At 41.2% G+C, this 23,058-nt stretch overlaps 1 protein-coding gene across 2 annotated transcripts in view; it reads left to right on the top strand.

Moving 5' to 3' along the window:
* The window catches only part of chrdl2 (chordin-like 2), a 42,531-nt gene extending 31,550 nt beyond the window's left edge, over window positions 1–10,981 (top strand). The window contains exons 9-11 of one of the 2 annotated variants that reach the window (XM_079507192.1): window positions 5,113–5,319; window positions 8,559–8,651; window positions 10,821–10,981. In XM_079507192.1, coding sequence (XP_079363318.1) covers window positions 5,113–5,319; window positions 8,559–8,651; window positions 10,821–10,951 — 431 coding nt within the window. In that variant the 3' untranslated portion in view covers window positions 10,952–10,981. The remainder of the gene's footprint in view (window positions 1–5,112; window positions 5,320–8,558; window positions 8,652–10,820) is intronic. The other variant, XM_079507193.1, reaches the window with a different exon arrangement.
* Window positions 10,982–23,058: the final 12,077 nt, after the last annotated feature.

Genomic DNA, 23,058 nt, shown 5'->3' with positions numbered 1-23,058 from the left:
GTATTTGCTGCCAAGAACAACACTGGCTCACAGCAAGGTTTGTCCAGGTAGCCTACAGGACTGCAAGCACATCAACTGTCCCAGCCAGTACCACCTGCACACAGCCTGCGGGGAAGTACTGCAAGGTTTGTCCATGGGTAGCCACAAAACATAACGTATATGGCAGTGAAACACAAAGGGATGTTCTGTAATGTCAAATATCTATCTATAAATGCGCCACGTCTCTGTGTGTGTGTGTGTGTGTGTGCGTGTGTGTGCGTGTACGGTTGTAATGCACGTAACTCGAGAACCGTTTGATCCACCGACTTCACATTCGACACACACGTTCCACACCCGCACAGGGAGTGCAGAGCCAGGTATCGAGTCGGTCCGACCCACGGTTCTCCAGAACCACCACAAAAGGCTCTGGTCAGGCTCTGCCAGTGGGCCTAATGAGGCCAACTCCTTTCACCTGGGCCAGGCTCTGCCAGTGGGCCTAATGAGGCCAACTCCTTTCACCTGGGCCAGGCTCTGCCGCGACATATTAATTACTACACGGGTTGTGTTTATAACCACGCCCCTGGGTAAGTTACGTTTACTGAGGTTAAGGTTAGGGTTAGGTTTAGGTATAGTTTTACTGAGGTTAGGGTTAGGTTTAGGCTGTCAATCACAGCGACTGGCCAATGACAGTGCGTTGACTGCACAACCGTGTAGGCTTTGGCATGTCGCTGCTCTGCCAGTGGGCCTAATGAGGCCAACTCCTTTCACCTGTGCAATTTCCAGCCTCTGCCTCAGCCAATTGAGGCTCAACCAATCAGTTTGCAGTCTTCACACACACACACACACACACACAGGCACACACACAGTGCCTCAAGATACACAGTTCTCAAGTAGGCCAATGGCCGACGGGCACGTACAGTTCTAGTAATACTTAAAACACCAAACGGGCTTCCCGTCCGGAATGGGTTAATATCTAAAAAGCAAGTCCTGGTATGTCCTGCGCCTATTTGTCGGTTGCCTTTGCATCGCACGGTTCTCGTTTCATTCCCCCGGCAGCAACGGGCGGTCATTATTATTATTATTATTATAAGCATTATGATGAGTATCACTTGGCTTGGGTAAGTAAAGTGTGATTCATGTATACTTGGTTGTGTGCCAGTGCACTAAAAACCTCTTCAAGGTTACTTTTTTTGGGTCTCCCTCGGGAGAAATCTGTCTTGGAGACGAGGACCAGCTGCATACATACATACACAATAGAATACAATGCAGTACAGTACAGTACAGTACAGTACAGTACAGTACAGTACAGTACAGTACAGTACAGTACAGTACAGTAACTACATATTGGATTCATGTTAAATGTGTGACCGTAGTCTTACCGTGCAACATGAACACTCCTTAACCCTTAGACAGATTACTACTGGAAAACACGTGGAGTTTTGCATTAGTCTTTTCTGCCCTGTACGTGATTTTCCGTAGTTCTCTTTTTTTATTAATACCAATATATTAATTCGGTCCGCACCTCTGTATATAGTATTGAGCATAAATATCAACTACATTTCCCAGAATTCCCGTGTCACGTGACACACGTGTATGCTTTCCTATTGGAAACTGACGCCCAGCCCCCAGTGAACAGGGGGGTTGGTTGACTCCTCCGAGGTGGGCACTGGAGGAAGAGTTTTTCAGCCAGGTTTGCAGTCGCCGCAAAAAAAACAATCTGAAAAATGATCCATCCGTGTCCAGTGGCATTCTCCAGTCCCAGACCGTTGGCCGGGCTGCAACATCCACCCTCGCGGATTACACGTGTGCAATGTTTTTTCTTCTCCCCACCGGAGTTACCACCAAGGCTGATGCCTTCGCTAAAAGGTAATTTTATTGTATTCGAAAATGCCCTAATATGACATGTCTAGTAAGACGATCCCTATATTTGGCCCGAGCCGACCTAGTGCTGATATCAGATAGATGTGGTAGAACCATATATGGATAGATCTAACTGGTTTAGTCATCGTGACATGCATAGTCGGAGAATATATAACAAGGGTCGGTACTATAGGTGATCGACGTAGCTAACAAAAACATCTGATCAAATGAATGTATTGTACTGTGTCTTTGTGGGCCGAATCGTGGCATACAAATAGATGTTTGTATAATTAGTATCACGATAAAATAATATGGCGACGTTAGAATGACACCACCAATGAGTGATCGCGTGTAATGTAGCTGCCCAGCGTATATCCAGCACCATCACGTCACCACATTCCACTGGCTGTTGGCTAGTAGTAGTTGCTAACAAACACTGCACAAATGGTACTGGCTATTGGCCGGGCCACAAGCCCGGGCAATAGCCAGTACCAATGTTGCTGGATGATTGCGACGCAATGGTGCTGGATATACCCTGGGCAGCTAGCTACATTACCACCGATCACTCATTGGTGTTTCATTCTAACGTTGCCATATTATTTTATCGTGATACTACTTATACAAGCATCTATTTGTATTTGTCATGCCACGACTCGGCCCACAAAGACACTGCACAATAAAATCATTGATCGCCAGCAGCCGGGTAAAACGCCATGTAATAGTAGCGTGCACTGACTACAGCTAAAATGTTTATTTCTTTTTATATATTTAGAACTGGCATCAGATGAGGAGGAGGAGGATGAAGAGTCAAGACTGCGATGGCGTTCTCCGACACTGAACCGGATTCATTCATTCATTCATTTCAGGGGGGGCAGTTTTTGGGTGTTTTTTTTATTTAGCCTACTCACACATAACCTGACTCCGCCAGATGGGGCAGCAGAGAGTACACTGGGTTCCCCCCTCCTGCTCCCATCTGGGAACTCTCAGGCAGACTTGATGCCCGGCCACAAAACGGCCTGGCCAATCAGCAGCAGCTAGAAGCGAAGTTGCTCACAAAACGGCCTGGCCAATCAGCAGCAGCTAGTAGAAGCTAGAAGCTGCTGCTAGAAGTTGCTAGAAGCTGCTGCTGATTGGCCAGGCCGTTTTGTGGCCGGGCATCAAGTCTGCCTGAGAGTTCCCAGATGGGAGCAGGAGGGGGGAACACAGTGTACACTCTGCTGCCCCATATGGCGGAGTCAGGTTAACTCACACACACACACCGTCAAGGACTGGGTTTGGGGACATTTGGGAGGAGTAGCTCTGATCCATAGCTCTAAATGCGCATTTAGAGCTATGGATCAGAGCTAGGGGAGGAGTAACTGTTTTGTATGTAGGCCTATTTATTTTCTGTAATATTTATCATTTTATTATGTTAGTAGTCGTAAAAAATAAAAGACGCTTTTACAATGAGTTAGACCTGTCATGACTATTTTGTTCACTATTGTGAGGTTTATTGTATATGACTAAGCAAGTTTCAACTGTGATTTACTCTGTAACGGTAGATGGTAATAACTCAATTTCTTTTTTATAATACAGTATACATTCAAGTCTATATTTTGATACATATCATGGGCACCAAGTCATATCAAAACAATGTCCTTGGATGTGTTTTTTATCAAAACTGTGTTTCTTCATAACAGGTTTTTGAGATACATGCATGAATAGACAAGGTACTGGTAAGACTATGTAAACATGGTATATATCAAAATGTGCGTTAGAATGTCTAATTTTACCCCAAAAAAGAATTGAGTTTATATGATGTTCCAATTTCAGAGCTATGGGGACTTTTAGCTGGATAGGTCAGATTGATCATGACTGACCATGCTATTTATAGATGGCAAAATATCTACAGTGGTACATGTGAGAAACTTTTTATTTTATTTTAATTGAACTAGACAACTCACCCTTTAAAATGAGATATTGCATGGCTATGTATGCCCAGCAGAAAAAAAGTTATTTAGAAAATAAAACTTCAACCGGGCATAACTTTTTTTGGTTGTCCTAGAAACAGAAACAGTGTAAATGCAGGCTCTTTTAAATGGCTTCCAACACAAGAACTAAACATTTTATCAACTCAGTTCATTTTTTTCCTGGAAGCAGACAAGTCAAGCTTTCTCTGAAGGTCTTTCGTTGTCACACATTCACAACAGAGAATTTTCAATAAATCATTCAAAAACGCCATTCTGCCATAGAGAAGTCTACAAACTATATAGAAATCCTTGAAACTCTCAAAGAGTTAAAAGTTGATTTCTCCCTCTGACATTGCATGTCATGCAAATTTGTCCAGTGCATAGCCTACTACAGGCCTGGTTGACTAGATTTAGAAGACATTTTGATGCTCTTGCTACTGAAATGATCCATTATTTATATGGAGAAATCCCCGTCATTTAACATGCATCTCTATGGGGGAGATGGACAGCTTGGCCCGTCTCCTCGCTGCTAACGTGCCTATTGGACAAGGACCAGTTGGGGAGGGACTTAGCGAGGGGCTAATTGAGTGTGACTGACAGAGGGACAAATGAGTGCTTGTATTGTACCTATGTAATTTTTGAATAAATATTAGAAGTTTTTCAGAAAAGAAGGCATTTTTATAGCTCCACGCAGCGACCCTATATCTCCCGCCTGATGGCAGTAACTCATACTCGGGGGTATAAGACATGGAAGGTGATCTTCAAACCGAACTCACAACCAGTTTTTCGTCGACTAAAACTAAGACGACTACCTTTTTTCACTGACGAAAACTAAATGGAAACTAAATGAAAACTAAGCTATGATGACTAAAACTAAGACTAAAAATACTGACAATTTCGTCAACAAATAAAAACTAGACTAAAATGTTAGGAAGGGACTAGTGGACAAGAGATCCAGTACAGTATAAGTCATTTTACACTTGGTTGCATGCTGAAAATAGCCGAGAAAATAGCCGATCTACAAGCCCACAACGCGCCACGCTGCGACGCGTTGTGAGCTTGTAGATCTGCTATTTTCAGCAAGTGTAAAATCAGCCATTACGACGGCATCAACCCCCGCCAAAATACATTTTAGTCGACTAAATCAACTGTAGATTTAGTCGACTAAAATCTGATGATATTTAGTCGACTAAAACTAGACTAAACACTAAAACATTCCGGGTGACTAAAATGTGACTGAAACTAAATTAAAACTATTGACTATGACTAAAACTAAAATCAAAATTTGGAACGGATGTTCCTATGTTGCTTCTCGTCCGTTCAGCAGAGGTCAAGGCGAGCAGCAGCAGCAACCAGACGCAGTGCTACCCCGGCTATAAGAACAAGCTGCTGGCCGTGTACAAGGTGGAGTCGTCTCTGAAAGCGCAGACGCACGAGGCGGCGGTGGTCCGGGTCATCGCCGTGGAGAGACAGAGCAACGCAGAGCTGGAGGTGCAGGTGTGGAAGGCCGTGGAGGGCACGGGGGACACAGGTGGGTGGCACGACCAATCAATGTGAATTAAATACAACAGGTGTCGTTTTGAGGAAACTCATCTGATTGGTTGGAAACGGCTTCTAGCCGTTCCTTAAACCAGCGCAAAGGAACACCTAATCAAAACAAAGATTTCAGCTGTGTTTTTTTCACCCAGAGCGCAGCAGACTCGGTGGCTATAGGCTAGCTAGTTTCTTGGGACATTTGTAGTCGTAGTGGCTACATCTGTCATTAAAAAAAAGCGATTATCTTCTGCAATATTTTCAGAACTCGCCCAGCTGTTAAACAGAAACGCTGGCCAGGTACCAGAGATATGGGACAATTATTTTTTTTAATTTTGTATCTGAAAAAATAAAAAATAAAATAAAACAAATAATAATAATAATAATAATAATAATGCAACTCTACGTCTTGGCACAGGTAGGGTATGCTGCTTAAAACGTAACCTGACGTTCCTGGCACAGATTCTGTTAACACTTAGACCGCTATCATTTATTGAAAAATTAGGATCTAATTCACGCCAGCATTTTTTAAATTTGAGCTCTTATTTTGAAAAGCCGCCATTTCCAGTCCATGAGCAGTAGGCATAACCTAGGAAACAACACGGAGCGGACAGGCCTTGTTTACCATCTGAAGCCAGACCGGAGCTCTGCAGAGCTCCAGATCGTCATATCTGTGCCGTCAAAGAAACGCTGTTTTGACCAAAATGCCATCTGGGACAAGGAATAGGAGATACAGGCGATTGAAAGAAATGGATAGAATGGATTATTATGGCGACGACGATCTAAGATGGGCGATCCAGTGCTGTGCTAACAACACAGCTAGCTAACCGGCTAACGTGAGTAGCATTATGGCTCGAACAATCGAACGCGCCATAAAAGCGCAATTGCCGAAGGCCGTCGGCAATGGCGTTAAGCGTCAGTATCAAAATTAGGCTTCAATTGACTTTAATTGTCGGCAATGGCGCTGAAAGTAATGGCATTTAATGTTTGTGTTGGCACCGTTTGTTTTACATCACCAATCAACATGAGTTAGACTTTAATAAATTAGCGCCCATCACTTCACACAGGTGTGATTTTATTTAATCAACTAAATCAACAGCCAAAAACAATGCATGTCCAAATATTTTTTCCAGGACATTTGATAAATTCCAGACCTTTTCCAGGACTGGAAAATGTATTTTTCTAATTTCTAAATATTTCCAGGAATTTCATAAGTGGGAACCCTGTATATTATTATACCGAAGTCTGATGTAATTTACACATCCTTCCTGGGTCGCGATTTTCTTTTTGCTTCCCCCTGATGTTCTGAATTCCCATAGATGTGTTTAATATTGCGTCATATAAGAACTGTGTTCTAAAATTAAACAAATGATCCTGGCCGATATGAAGCATCAACTGATGGCGAGAAATCGCTAACGTTACCGCCAGCAGAATTGGTTCAATTTTCGCCAGAAACAGACTGTATCAAATATGACTGACCGACTCGTAAATGATACAGAGACACCTCCCCCGACAATATCACGGAGATAGTTTGTTTATTTTTAGACCATAATTCTTATACGAGATGATTCTAAGAAACACACATTTTGTCTTGAACCCCAAAAAAAACTAAAGACAATGTAAAAACAAAAAAAGTCGCAATTTTGTCAAAACTGTTCCGTTTTCTATTCATTGATTAATTAAATAAATAAGAGGCCAACCTTGTGGAGCTTGTAGAGCGGCTGCCTTCGCTATTCGGGATTACGAAATACGAATGTGACGTTATTGGGGTCTGACTCGAGAGCTAGACGCTCAAAAACGTCACCTTTTAGTGGTGATAATAACATAAATATCCATGATGGGAGCCATGAGTAAATGTTTGTTTAAAACTTTATTTAATGATCGTATTCTTTCAATATAAAAGGTTTGTTTTATTTTTGATCTGTCGTTGTTATATCATATTTGTATACCAGTATGGGTAACATGTATACCCATCTCGCCCCACTGCTCTACCTAGCTGTAAAATAACAAACATAATTCATGTTGGTGATTATATAAAAGGTATTATATTAATTTACAATAGTTCACTCTGTATATCCATGGGCATAATAGCACGATGATGCCATTACAAAACATGGGCTACATATGGAAGAAATGTGTTTAATAAAACGAAATTAACTGCTAGAAGGTCCTAAATTAACTTAAGTAAGCAGTCACCGTCTCTGTCTCATGTTATTCTTCCTTGGTTTTACAGAGTATAGAGATCGACTACTATACAATCAAATAAATCTGTACAGAAGATCATTTCAGATTTCAAGGAGGGAGGGAAATACTAAATTAACTGTTAACTACATTAACACTTTACCAACACGCGGGGGCGAGTTGGCAAAGGGGCGAGTCGTCTGGTATTCCCAGTATGCCCAGCTGTGTATGTGTTGCTGGGGGGGCTGAGTTGGCCCGGCGGGGACACACTCCCGGACTTGGGATCTTGTGGAGAGACTGGTGGGTTTCGGGGGGGGGGGGGGGGGGGTGAATATAGGGGAGCGTGTAGTGGTGGGAGGGGGGGGGACAGAACGAGGTTTGGGAGGGATCAGGGGCGGGGTAGACCAGACAGTCTGCTCGGTTGACAAGCTGCTCTATCTCAGGGGTTCTCAACGTTTTTGGCCGGGGACCCCCGGAAAGGCTTTGGCAATGTCTCGGGACCCCCGCCCCGCCCCCTCCCGACCCCCAATATAAATTGACTGCTACAATAACCTTAACCCATTTTGGGCGGGAACCCCTTTTGGTGTTTTAAGCATTGTTATAATTTAGCTATTGAAAAATAGCAGATCTACAAGCTCATAGCGCGCCACCGAGTGGCGCGCTACGAGCTTGTAGGTCTGCTATTTTTGAAAAATCGTGAAAATAAAATTAAAAAAAAAAAAACCCGAGGGGTCGCGACCCACGGGTTGAGAACCCCTGCTCTATCTGACAGATGTCGTGTCCCCTTGTCATATGTCTACGAGGGGTCTGGGGACGGAGCTGCACATTGCACTCGCAGACTCTTGTATTTTTCAGTTTTTCATCATGTATTCCTTCTGTCCAGCACCTGGGCTTTTATCGCTGCTGGGGGTGTGCGTGCCTTTAGTAAACTCTTTTACTACGCAGAGAGGAGACCTTCCACCCTGGCCAGAGGCCCTCATCTAGAGCTTTAAAACAGAGACCTTCCACCTGTCCTTGGCCCGAGGCCTTCATCTTGAGCTTTTCATTTGTGTGCAGGCGTTTTACAGCTGATGGAAGCGGGAGACATTCCAAAGAAAGACGTCATGGCCAATCCAGAAAACTATACGTTACTCACAACAGTCGACGAAGGTTTGTTCCTCTTGAAGAATACCAATCGTGTTCTCTTGTTTAAAGGTTCAAGCACTATTAGTAATCATTTGAATTCAGTAACAACAGGTGTGGTAAAGACCAGAGACTGCCTTTCTCTCTTGAAATACATTTTCAGGTGGGTTGTCATCACTTCCAATTTCACTTGCTTAGTTCTCTGTCCTGATTGGATGAAATTGGTATCCTGACCTGAACATGCATTTTCTGTTTACTGAAGCAAGAGCTTGGGTAGACTCCTGTTACTGAACACACACTCTATAGCAATGCTTACTGTCACAATATAGAGCTATTTAACACTGTTACTGAACACACTCTATAGCAATGATTACTGTTACAATATAGAGCTATTTAACACTGTTACTGAACACACACTCTATAGCAATGATTACTGTCACAATATAGAGCTATTTAACACTGTTACTGAATACACTCTATGGCAATGATTACTGTCACAATATAGAGCTATTTAACACTGTTACTGAACACACACTCTATAGCAATGATTACTGTCACAATATAGAGCTATTTAACACTGTTACTGAACACTATAGCAATGATTACTGTCACAATTTAGAGCTATTTAACACTGTTACTGAACACTCTATAGCAATGATTACTGTCACAATATAGAGCTATTTAACACTGTTACTGAACACACTCTATAGCAATGATTACTGTCACAATATAGAGCTATTTAACACTGTTACTGAACACACACTATAGCAATGATTACTGTCACAATATAGAGCTATTTAACACTGTTACTGAACACTATAGCAATGATTACTGTCACAATATAGAGCTATTTAACACTGTTACTGAACACACTATAGCAATGATTACTGTCACAATATAGTGCTATTTAACACTGTTACTGAACACACTCTATAGCAATGATTACTGTCACAATATAGAGCTATTTAACATTGTTACTGAACACTATAGCAATGATTACTGTCACAATATAGAGCTATTTAACACTGTTACTGAACACTATAGCAATGATTACTGTCACAATATAGAGCTATTTAACACTGTTACTGAACACTATAGCAATGATTACTGTCACAATATAGAGCTATTTAACACTGTTACTGAACACACTCTATAGCAATGATTACTGTCACAATATAGAGCTATTTAACACTGTTACTGAACACACACTCTATAGCAATGATTACTGTCACAATATAGAAGTTTTTTAACACTGTTACTGAACATACATTCTATAGCAATGAATACTGTCACAATATAGAGCTATTTAACACTGTTACTGAACACACTCTATAGCAATGATTACTGTCACAATATAGAGCTATTTAACACTGTTACTGAACACACTCTATAGCAATGATTACTGTCACAATATAGTGCTATTTAACACTGTTACTGAACACACTCTATAGCAATGATTACTGTCACAATATAGAGCTATTTAACACTGTTACTGAACACTATAGCAATGATTACTGTCACAATATAGAGCTATTTAACACTTACTGAACACACTATAGCAATGATTACTGTCACAATATAGAGCTATTTAACACTGTTACTGAACACTATAGCAATGATTACCGTCACAATATAGAGCTATTTAACACTGTTACTGAACACTATAGCAATGATTACTGTCACAATATAGAGCTATTTAACACTGTTACTGAACACACTCTATAGCAATAATTACTGTCACAATATAGAGCTATTTAACACTGTTACTGAACACTATAGCAATGATTACTGTCACAATATAGAAGTTTTTTAACACTGTTACTGAACATACATTCTATAGCAATGAATACTGTCACAATATAGAGCTATTTAACACTGTTACTGAACACACACTCTATAGCAATGATTACTATCACAATATAGAAGTTTTTAACACTGTTACTGAACAAACTCTATAGCAATGATTACTGTCACATTGTGTCACAATATAGAGCTGTTTAACAAAAACAAAACAATATCACTTACCCTACCTTTAATGTGCCCATTTAATTGAATTTGCAATGATTGACGATGGACTGTTTAGATTATTATTGACGTCGGTGCCACCGTGCCAGGCATCGAGCTGATCGTGAGGTATCTCCGCTCGGAGCTCATTTCATACATTACAAAAGGTTTCGATTGCGTTTTCTTTCGCAGAGACTTGGAGGAAGTTTCGCGAGGAGGGAGACAACCTCAGCGAGGTTCAGAGCACGGTGTGTGAAGACGGCATACGAGAGATCCTCAAGTTCCTCAACCCCAAGCAAGCAGACGGGCTGTGTTCCCCCTGAAGCTCTGCTCTGCGTCCTGCCCTCACGTCACAGACCTGCTGTTGTCACTAGAGCAACCAGCAGGTACGGTACGCCATGGACATGCAGCATACAGTGTATATCTTCACAACGCATCAACTAGAGACATATTTTAGAGGGAATTGAGAGCTTTTATTTCTCTGTTGCACTTTGATTTTTTTTTGTGTGTCCCGCATTTTATTTTTTATTTTTTAATATTGTCACTTATCGGAGGTGGTTAGAAAGTGACACGATATCCCATCATAAGGTGATAAGGAAACGTTTTAGAAAAATGGGTATCCACTGTAATGTGACTGAGTCTTGTTTTGGTTTTATGTACTATTTGAAAAATAGATTAAAAAAAGATTAATTTATGGCTGTGCTATTAGTAAACATAATAGACCAATGCCAAAACCATTACTATGACAGTAATTACCACATTGTATCAATTCTCCCGTCCGCCTGGTATAAGCACCCGGTCGAGGCATTCAATTTCATTTTCATTCAAATGCAATGTGATTTCCATGAAGCTGCAGTGGCCTTGTGGTTAGAGTGTCCGCCCTGAGACTGGGAGGACGGGGGTTCGATCCCCGGGCTGGGTCATACCAAAGACTCTGGAAAATGGGACACAGTGCCTCCCTGCTTGGCACTCAAGCATCAAGGGTTGGATTTGGGCAGTGGTTTTCAACCAGTGGTCCTTGAGGGGGTTCCAAGTGGTCCCCAGCTACTTGATGGAGAGTTGGTAACCAAATGGACCCTTATAGATCTCTAACTCTTGAGCGCGTGAAATGAAACCAAATGGACCCTCCCGGGTCCATTTGGTTTCATTTTACACTCTCAAGAGTTACATTATTGTTAAACATCTGCATTACTTGATTTACAAGAATTCAATGTTTGCCTGTTTGCCTCTCCTACTATGATACCAACATCAATGCAGCATGGAATTGTGGACAAAATCTTGTCCAAAGACGACACAATATTCTCAGTTTGGGGTTTTGAGGGGCTAAATGTCATCAAGTGGTGGTTCCGTGGCTCAAATGCTGAATACATAATGGGCCTTGATATGAAAAGGGTTGAAACCCCCTGGATTAGGGGGTAAGTCCCTGTGACATATTAGCGTCATCAAGTCATCAAGCTGTCATCAAGCTCACGCTATAGAGCGTCGCAGTCCCGCCCCCCTCCAGAGACCCGGAAAAGAAATCCCTGTTAATTTTCCTCATAGACTTTTCAGAAAGTATTTATTTAAAGACGTTTACGCCGCGGACAAAGCCAACTCTTGTCGTGACAAATCATGACAACAAACACAATTTGTCGGGCTGAACAAAATAATTAGAAAGAAGAAGAAAACGGCAGGTTAGAACACTTTTTTGTGGTTTTTCTTCTTTGTAATTATTTGTTTGGTCCAAAATATTGTGTTTGTTGTCATGATTTGTCACGACAAGAGTTGGCTTTGTACGACGCTTATAAGGTCTTTAAATAAATACGTTTTGAAATGTCTATGGGAAAAATGCATTGGGAACTATTTCCTGGGCCTGGTGTCGTCATGAAAGGGGGTGGGACTGCGATGCTCTATAGGCTCCTGCCCGTATGGGCCTCATGGCTCAGCCAGAGCCATAGAGTATAAGACAGAGTTACGACAACTCCGTTCACTTCATGGGGCCAAGTCCAATGGCAGCTCTTCTACATAATTGACTTCTATTGACGAAGAGCATTTTGACCAGAAGTTGGCATAATGCACTGGACTCAGGCAACAGTTCAGCTTTAATGATCTTAAATTCCTTTATTTTAGATCGTTTTTTTAGTAATAGTACAGCATAAACATTACAGAGACTTTAGTTGTCACTGTACACTACTTTAAAACAGCACACATGCCTAAAATGGCTGATATTTGCGCCGCCCTCGTTGAAAACAATGCATTTCAAACACACTGGAGAGTGACAGCTTGTCACTCTCCAGGCTGCATGAACAGAGCTCGAGCGCTCGGTTTTCTGCCCCCTCAATGTCGCAACTCTGTCTTACACTCTTACTCTATGGCTCTGGGCTCTGCAAGGCTTACTTACACTTAATGTTCACCAACAAAAAAAAATGTGTGACATTCTAAGGATTTACTTACTTACCGTACTTTATTTGTTTATTTGGTCGGGACATGGTGTAATACAGTGGTTCTCAAAGTGCGTTCCGGGAACCTTTGCCTGACCCCTATCAGGGGGTCCCCGGGGGTCCCCAGCAAAATGTATTAATACACCGACACAATCATTTGAACCACGTTATCCATTTATACCTGTAGGTACATTGGCTGTGCAAAAATAACAGATGTACAAGCTCCCAGCACGTCACTTAATGCCACGCTGCAAGCTAGTAGATCTGCTTTTTTTTTTTTACAAAAAAAACTTCAGATGTGGGTCCGCGACCAAATACATAACAATTTAGGGGTCCATGAAAAAGTTTGAGAACCACTGATGTAATTCATACACATGATTAAAGTGTAAATATTGCCGGATGTAGCGAACGCTAATTCCCAAAAAACCCTGGTCCCCAAAAACATAAACAACAGTGCAATAGTACAACATACCTGCAGCTCAGTCACTGAGGAAATGGCGGACACTAAACCACCGTACTGTACCATATTATGATCACACAATCTGTGATCGCGAGACATGGCCAAAGCATTCCCGGGGGTCCCCCCACCCCCCCAGCCAAAAAAAAGTTGAGAACCCCTGCTTTAAACCACTGAAATGACCCCCCTTTAGTTCAAAGTCATGTCCATTGTACCTGTGTAGGGCCTTTCAAACGGGAAGCGAGGAACGCACACGTTGTTGCCATGGATCAACGAGAGGCCAAGAGGGGCGCGACAACGCAAGCGTAAAAGAAAAAGAAGCTAAACAGAATCCAGGTCTGGTGAGTCGCGGGCGGGCGTGTGCGCGAAGCGAGCACACCACACGCGCAACAAATTCACGGGACCGCGCTCGCGTAAAATACGTAGTGCGTTGTCGCACCGCGACTGCTCCGCGCGAAAACGCAGGTCTCGTTGGAAATGAACTATAGGCGTGTTAAACATCGCGTCACGTTTGAAAGGCCCTTATGTATCATTGTACAAAGTGCAAGCGGTTGTTGATATAACAAGACAGACTTATGTACAGCCACTGTTTGAAATGTAATGGATTTGTTCCAAAAAAAGAAAAGAAAAAAAGGTACTTCATGCAATTATCACCAATACAGTATTTATTGTAAATAACAAAACGGAAGATTTGTGGCATAACGTAAAGGATTGTGTTATTTCTTTGTATGAATTGTGTGTGTGTGTGTGTGCGTGTGTGTGTGTGTGTGTGTGTGTGTGTGTGTGTGTGTGTGTGTGTGTGTGTGTGTGTGTGTGTGTGTGTGTGTGTGTGTGTGTGTGTGTGTGTGTGTGTGTGTGTGCGTGTGTGTGTGTGTGTGTGTGTGTGTGCGTATGTGCGTGCGTGCGTGCGTTCGGAAATGATTGCACTACACAGTGAAGTATAGTGAGTATGATTACAATTGGCTGACCTCCAGCAATGGTTCCCAAACTGGGGGTCGGGATCGCCAGGGAGGTCCCCAAATTATTTTGGAGGGTCCGCCAGATTAGCATTGTTTTCACACTCGACAGTAAAACCAACCAATATTATACAGTATAAGTGTTTACAGGGTATCTGTACATTTCTGCAATTTACCAACTTTTATAAGACCTTTTTAATTACCACATGGGACAAATATTAACCCAGAAAGAGGCAGACATTGTGAAAATAGCCGATCTACAAGCTCAGGTGAGGTTGTGAGGTGGGGGTCCCCCTGCAGTTCAAATAATGATTATTTTGGGAGGCCTGAGAAGTCGATATGACGATATCTTCCCACCTTATTTGAATGCTAACAACATAATCAACTTGCCTCCCACGATGTTCACAACGCTTCCGTCAAACCACACCAATGGGTCGCCATGCAACTCAAGTAAACTCATGTAGACGCATGTAGTTGCAAGCAACCATTGAATTGAACCAATTCACCCTTTGTCAAGTCCCGCCCGTGGCTGTGCCCCTCTTCGCACCCATTGGTTGCCATTTCGTGGTTGGACAAAAATCCTCTCTCTACATCCACTACCATTGAAATAAGGTGTTTTTCAGTTGCTTCGTATTGATATGCTGTGTGTTCAATTCTTATTTTAAACTTGGTGTCAGTAAAAAGGAACATCACAGGTGCAGCATGGTGACTGGGCATATCATGTTTGTTTTTAGTTTTTTCCAAAAATGATGTTTTTGCAAATTCAACATAAACAAGGCGTAATTAACCATGGCGGTACAAGGCAGATAGAGCCTGCTGGTTGGTCAGTCAGGGACCAATCAGAAGAATGACAAAGGGTGAATTGAATCACTTCGACATGCACCGACGTGCGACAGGAGTCGCAGGACATATCACACCGCCGGGAAGAACGCTGAAACCGCGTCTTCGAGTCTCTCGACCCATTGGTGTGGTTTGGGCTTTTATTCATTCATCATCATACATATATTCATCTCTGAATATGATGATCAGAGGATAAAGCAGATGCGACGCGTCCTCCCCACTTCCGTGTCGTCTTCACAGACGCGGGAATAATCTTTACACAATCCAAAACAATAGCAGCACATAATAGCTTCCTGCTTATTACGAAATAACTTTTTCCTGAGAAGTAACTGTTTTGGACATGCGTGGTTTCCAACCGACAGCGACAATAATTATGATTGATAGCAGCTGGGTGTGATGATTTCTGTACAAGTGTGTGTAAGGACTGTTTGGGTATATATATATATATATATGCGAGTGTTGTTGTTTTTTGCTTTTATTATTTAAATATAAACCACTGTTACTGGATCTTGACCGCAATATTTCGGTATAGGTTGCGACATTTTACTACTCCGCCAACTCTGACAACATGTTTTGTACTCAAGCTATATGGCTCACGTTCATAACTGCACTTTGTATTTTCTGCTCACCCTCCCCCCTCCCCCTCTCCCCCCATAAAATCATATCTTTGATATACATCACTTGTTTTTGCTTATTATTTCTCCACTTGCTGCCTCATTCCTTGCCTGTACTGCAGTGTTGATTTTGTCAGCAGATTTAGTTTTAGTCATAGTCATATTTTACTTAAATGAAATGTTTTAGGGTCCTAGTCTAGTTTTTATTCGACTATAAATATCCTTTTTGTCGACTAAATCAACTGTAGATTCAGTCGACAAGAATGTATTGTGGCGGGCTTGATGGCGTTTTAATGGCTGATTTTACACTTGGTTGCATGCTGAAAATAGCAGATCTACAAGCTCACAATGCGTTTGCGGCGCGACGGGTTGTGAGCTTGTAGATCTGCTATTTTCAGAGCGCAACCAAAACATAAATAAAGTGTGCAACCAAGCATAAAGTGACTTGTCTTTTAGTTCTACTGGATCTCTTCTCCACTAGTCCCTCCCCAACATTTTAGTATAGTATTTAGTCTAGTATTTATTTGTTGACAAAATTGTCAATATATTTAGTCATCATAGCTTAGTTTTTATTTTGTTTTAATTCAGTTTTCCTCAGTGAACAAAAGCTATTCGACGAACATTTTTTGTCATAGTTTTAGTCGACGAAATCTACACTACTGCACTGAATGGCCGTAACTCTTAGCACAGATCATTATGAAGGGTGTTTATGACAAGCCGTCGATGTGCATAAGTGTGTGTGTGCGATTTACTGGCACATTAAATTCATACCGTGGCTGATTGTCACCGCCGGATTAAGAGGTGGTGAATTCGTCAGACCACTGTGATCTTTCTCCGCAACGTCGCAATGCTGCCATTTATGCACCGTTCAACGTTTTGTTTGACAAAGTATAAATCAGGCTTAAAGAGGTTTTGTGTCGTATACCTGGACAAGGTTTGCAAAATATGCGAAACGTAGCAAAATATGTGGGTAGTCCACGATTCTGCACCCTTTTTTAACTTAATTTTTATTTAAACATACAAAATAAAAAAAATGACAGTTACAGTGCAAGGGTTCAAATATGTCATTAATAAACAACGTATTCCAGTCCATTTATGAATGTCCATCATTGTTAACATCGGTGTCGTTCTGCTGGTTTCTATATTCAGTCCATTTCTCCCATTTTTCAATGAATAGTTCCTCTTGTAGTCTCAGTGTATGAGTTAGTTTCTCCATTACGAATATCTCCTCCACAATGCTCAGCCACTGCTCACAAACTATGCACCCTTTTTGAGAGAAATTGACCCCGGCATAATCGGCGCCATTATTATGCTGTAAAATGATCGCATAATAATCACATTTCTCTGGAGCGTCTAAGTGCGTCTGCAATCTGCATATAGGGATGAGTAAAGCCTAACTCACACTTTCGTAGTCAAACATTTAAACCAAAAATGAATGTAAACTTAACATGTACAGCTTTTATTGTTGGCAGAGGAAGTGTAGCGCCAAGGATGACATTAGATAATTGACACTGGGTGAAAAAAAGTGTTGCAAAAGTGGGATATAAAAATTATTAATAAAATAAAAAATAAAAAACACATTTGTTTTGTGACCAAGTTTTTATTAAGCATTTTTCATTTTCATTACAGATCCTCCATCGCCCCACCCTCCCCAAGGTTCCACTTATCGTTGCAACAAGAAAAGACATTTCATCAGTTAGTTCAACATTTTACAATATATAGTCATATTGGCTGGTAGACTTAATAATAAGATTGAAAAGTGGGCATACATACATACATACATACATATGACATAGTTGTGCTTTGACCTTTTCTACCACATCTGTAAGTGCTTCAATAGACTGCCTTTTAGCTCCATTAGCTCTCGCAATTGATATTTCCAACCCTAATACATTCAGAAATAGTATTTTCCATTAAAAAACATGTACAGCTTTTATTTATAGATAAGTTAGAGCCAATACGACATCTTTTTTTGGTTCTGCGATCCAGTTTTTCTCCAGACCTTGAGATTTAAGTTGTTGACGTTAACCGCCGTCTGGCCAAAAGGAGTCCTCCTGCCTATCGAGAGTAGGGGAGAGACATGCAGCAATGGTCGTCATGAACGGGAGTCGAACACGCGACGCGTTGTCAGGCTAAATGTGGCCTATATGTGGCATGCGCCTTGACCACTTGGCCAGCGGGCGCCCCGCCCTGCCTATCGTTTATCAGATAGATTAGCTCCGCTCGTTTGATTTGGTTTTATTAAGTCCCTAATGGGACTGATCGAGGGTAGCTACTGGGACGTAAGTCGGGACTTGATCAACCCCGGCTGGGTCACCTGAGAGAGGGGTATGATGTTGGAAGACCCGAAACCCCGATGACCTTGGGATACATCACTGAGGATACGTCCCAGGTGATGACCTTGGGATACATCACTGAGGATACGTCCCAGGTGATGACCTTGGGATACATCACTGAGGATACGTCCCAGGTGATGACCTTGGGATACATCACTGAGGATACGTCCCAGGTGATGACAATGGGATACATCACTGAGGATACGTCCCAGGTGATGACCTCAGGATACATCACTGAGGATACGTCCCAGGTGATGACCTTGGGATACATCACTGAGGATACGTCCCAGGTGATGACCTTGGGATACATCACTGAGGATACGTCCCAGGTGATGGCCTTGGGAAACATCACTGAGGATACATCCCAGGTGATGACCTTGGGATACATCACTGAGGATACGTCCCAGGTGATGACCTTGGGATACATCACTGACGATACGTCCCAGGTGATGACCTTGGGATACATCACTGACGATACGTCCCAGGTGATGACCTTGGGATACATCACTGACGATACGTCCCAGGTGATGACCTTGGGATACATCACTGACGATACGTCCCAGGTGATGACCTTGGGATACATCACTGACATATACTGTAGGGGGAGCTGTGGTGGAAAATGTATGTTACGTAGTTCCAGGAAGTGAGGTACCAGGAACAGCTATAAAAGTACAGGAAGTGAGGCCGCCACAGGTTCCATTTTAGGTATAAAAAAAAGAGTGTTTGGTTGAATTTTGTGAAAGAGACTCTTTTAAGGTCAATACTAAACCATAATCAGAAATGGATAAACCGGAGTAGTGGGGCCAGAACACGTTGAGATCTGGAAGAAGAAAAGTTCTGTCAAGGAACATTTGACAAAGGGGAACCTGCTGTTGGCCTCCTGCAGTTGAAGGTTGGGTGAGGAATATTCTTTTTTCCCCCTTTTTGAGCAATGCATTGACTTTTTTATTGATGACTTTATGGATGGTTTTCAGAAAATAGAAGATCTACAGTTTTTGGTTTGATTGCTTTTGGGATTACTTTTGATGCTTGACTCATTGGAGACATTGAAAGGAACTTTACGTTGCGGGACATTTTCATTTGTACTGAAATCTTGTTCAAGTTTAAGTCGTATACAAATATTGCACTTTAACCTCAAAAGCAACAGTTTTGTGCCTTTTGGTCTGCAATACAGTTTGGTTACAGTCATTGTTGTTTTTGGCAGCAAATTTCTATTTTAGTTTAGTCATAGTCATAGTTTTTGTCATATTTAAGTCACCTGGAATGTTTTAGTGTAGATCATAAGATTTTAGTTGTATGTCTTTTGGGGGTCCTTAATGCTGTCTTAATGGCTGATTTTACACTTGCTGAAAATAGCCGATCTACAAGCTCACAACGCACCGCAGCGCGACGCTTGGTGAACTTGTAGATCTGCTATTTTCAGCATGCAACCAAGTGTAAATGACATTTACACTTTAGTCTAGTTTTTAATTTGTTGTCAATATTTATTAAAGTCTTTAATAGTTTTAGTCATCATGGCTTAGTTTCCGTTTGGTTTTCGTCAGTGAAGAAATGTAGTGGACGAACATTTTTTGTCATAGTATTAGTCGACTAAATCAACACTGACGCAGGTATACAGGACCTTTTATTTAATTTAGTTCTATAATAAAACTCAGACGTATAACTGTCCTAACTTAACCCATTTAGGCATGAGATCAGATTCTACAAAATGTCTTCTATATTCTGACAGTTTTCTGAAAAAGCTATGTTTCTATGTCAGTCGTTCTTTGACTTTTTCAAAAATAGCAGACCTACAAGCTATGAGCTTGTAGATCTGCTATTTTTCAATAGCTAAAGCATAACATATAATACTAACACCAAAAGGGGTTCCCGCCCAGAACGGGTTAACACACACACACACACACACACACACACACACACACACACACACACACACACACACACACACACAAATAATGCTTAGAATGCGTTTCATTTCCTGGCTATTGTCACAGGTAAACCACGAGTCCACCGTCGAATCGGAGGTGAAATATCAAAACCTTGTGTTCCAAAGATGCATATCTTTCGATTTATAAAACAATTTGGAACGACTCGGCGGACGAGTCAAAAAAGTCACTTTCAGCGAAATAAATCAAAACCTTATTTATTTATGTACTGTAGCAACAAAGCGCTGCACGTAAAAAAAAAAGAGATGTGAAACCAAATGAGCGGGAACCCCTTTTGGTGTTTTAAACACCAATAATAATTTAGCTATTGAAAAATAGCAGATCTACAAGCTCATAGCGCGCCACCAAGTGGCGCGCTACGAGCTTGTAGGTCTGCTATTTTTGAAAAATCGTGAAAATATTTATTTCAGAAAACTGGAGGATTTAGAATATTTTTTAAAAATTTTGAGGTCAGGCCTAAATGGGTTAAGGGCCAAAAACGTAAAAAAAAAAGTATAAACAAAAGACGATAATAATAATTCGATACCCGACATAACGTAATAATAATAATAATAACAATAACAATGAAATAAGGTTTTTGTCAGCGTTTGGATGGCGGATATCGTTCCGTCTTTCATCTTGATATGAGTTCTAGAAGAAGCTACAGGGCTATTGTTTCCATCGCAGCGTCTGAACAAAGGAGAGGAAAGAGAAAGAGATGAATTATAGCACTTATGTTGAATAGTTGCCTATAGGTGTTGCCAAAAGCACACAACGCCAACTTGGAATGAGCCGTTTCTTTTCTCTCTTTTTTTTTCATCAGAGTATAAAGTCCCACATTACAGACGTGATATCCTGAAACATCCAGTCTGTTTATCACACTGGAACCGACAAAACATCTGTGTCGTTTGACTCGTTTCCCATGCGTCGGCTCAATAAAATGGTAAAATGGTGCATTTATAAAGCGGCCTTTACAGTTGGGTGCCACCGATATTGTCCCTTATCATTTGACCCATTTAGGCCTGACCTCAACATTTTAAAAAATCCTTCTAAATCCTCCAGTTTTCTGAAATAAATATTTTCACGATTTAAAAAAAATAGCAGATCTACAAGCTCATAGCGCGCCACTCGGTGGCGCGCTATGAGCTTGTAGATCTGCTATTTTTCAATAGCTAAATTATAACAATGTTTAAAACACCAAAAGGGGTTCCCGCCCAAAATGGGTTAACTGTCCTTTTGCGCAGATCACGCAAACCTCAGCAAAAAGAAAAGGACAATATCGATGGCCTCCAACTGTATAAAGCGGTCTTTATCTAAGGCGCGTTGCATAGATTTGTGCATTACATTCATTCACACACCAGTGGAAGAAACCGCGCAACAGCTCATCGGGAGCAATTCTGGGTTCAGAGTCTTGCTCAAGGACACTTCGACACTAACTCTTGGGGAAGCGGCGAAGCCCACGGGTTTGTGAACTGGGAACCTTGCGGTTGCCATCCGGCCACTCTACCCCTAAGCCACCGCCACCCCTAAAACAATTGCAGATCTACAAGCTTGTACATACAGGCGATTATAGTTTGACTATACTGGCGTACTGAGTACTTAATGTATACCTCTGTTAAAAGCGTGAAAGCATCCGTGTAATTTTTAGTTAAAAAGTATTGAATACAATCATTTTGACCACTTTCACCATAATTATGTTATATACTTTGGCTATTATAAAAAATAGCAGATATAAAAGGTCACTTCATGCCACACTATGAGCTTGTAGATCTGCCATTTTCGGAAAAAAACACGAACATTTCTGAAAATCTTTGAATATGGACTTTATTTTTAATTTTTTAAGCAAAACCAAATCTTTGCTTCTTGGTGGTCCCTGGAGCTAAATATTTTGAGGGGGGTGGTCAGATGGCCAAATACATATAATTCTGGGGCTCCTTGAGAACCACTGACTACTGTATATAGCAACATACATTTTTTAAAGAAAACTATTACAGTATAAGACATTTTGTTTTGTGGTATAATGGTTCCTTTGCATGGATCAGGTCTCAGTGGGTTATAGCAACCCTCCAGAACAGAACAAGGCTGTCTGTCTGTTGGCCCGTGTCGCTCAGCAAGTTGTCAGAGTTCCCACGGCACACTTAATTCACTGTAAGAGAAAAAAATCAAACATATTTATCCACATTCGTACACTCTTGACTGAGAGACGTGTACTACGAATGTAAACCAAATGGACCCGCCGCCGCTGCAATCTGGAACATATTTCAACGAATAGAATGATATTTTAACCGATCTGTATGGTATATATACTGTACTGCATTGGTTCCCAAACTTTATAGCCCGTGACCCAAAAAGAGAGATTAGACGTGTACGTTTGGCCCAGGACACAAACTATAGTGAAAATAGCAGATCTACAAGCACACAACGTGTCGCTTCGCGCCACGTTGTGAGCTTGTAGATCGCCTATTTTCACTACCACTTACACATTTTCTATTCTACTTTCTTAGATTTTTCTTTTAGTTCTTCACAAAGTTACTGAAAAAAGTCATTACATTTAGTTTTTAATTCATAAAAGAAAAAATATATTTTTTGCGAATGTTTTTTTGAAAATGTTTTGAAATAATAATAATTAAAAACAAAATGTAGGAAACATACAATAAAGAGATCCATAAAAATGTGCCCGCGACCCACAAATGCATGGGTTCTGACCCACTGTTTGGGAACAGTGTCATACTGACACACGCAATAACTACGAGCCTATGTTAATACATGCAATTTAATTAGTACATCACACTAACTATAGTACATGCGTATGGTAGTGCATGTTAATTCAGTTTAAATAGTACATATGGTATAATATAGAGCTAGTTTAAAGGAGAATTCCA

This window comes from Electrona antarctica (genome assembly GCF_951216825.1).
Source record: "Electrona antarctica genome assembly, chromosome: 8".
Lineage (NCBI taxonomy): Eukaryota > Metazoa > Chordata > Actinopteri > Myctophiformes > Myctophidae > Electrona > Electrona antarctica.
This window is presented reverse-complemented; position numbering and strand designations above follow the sequence as displayed.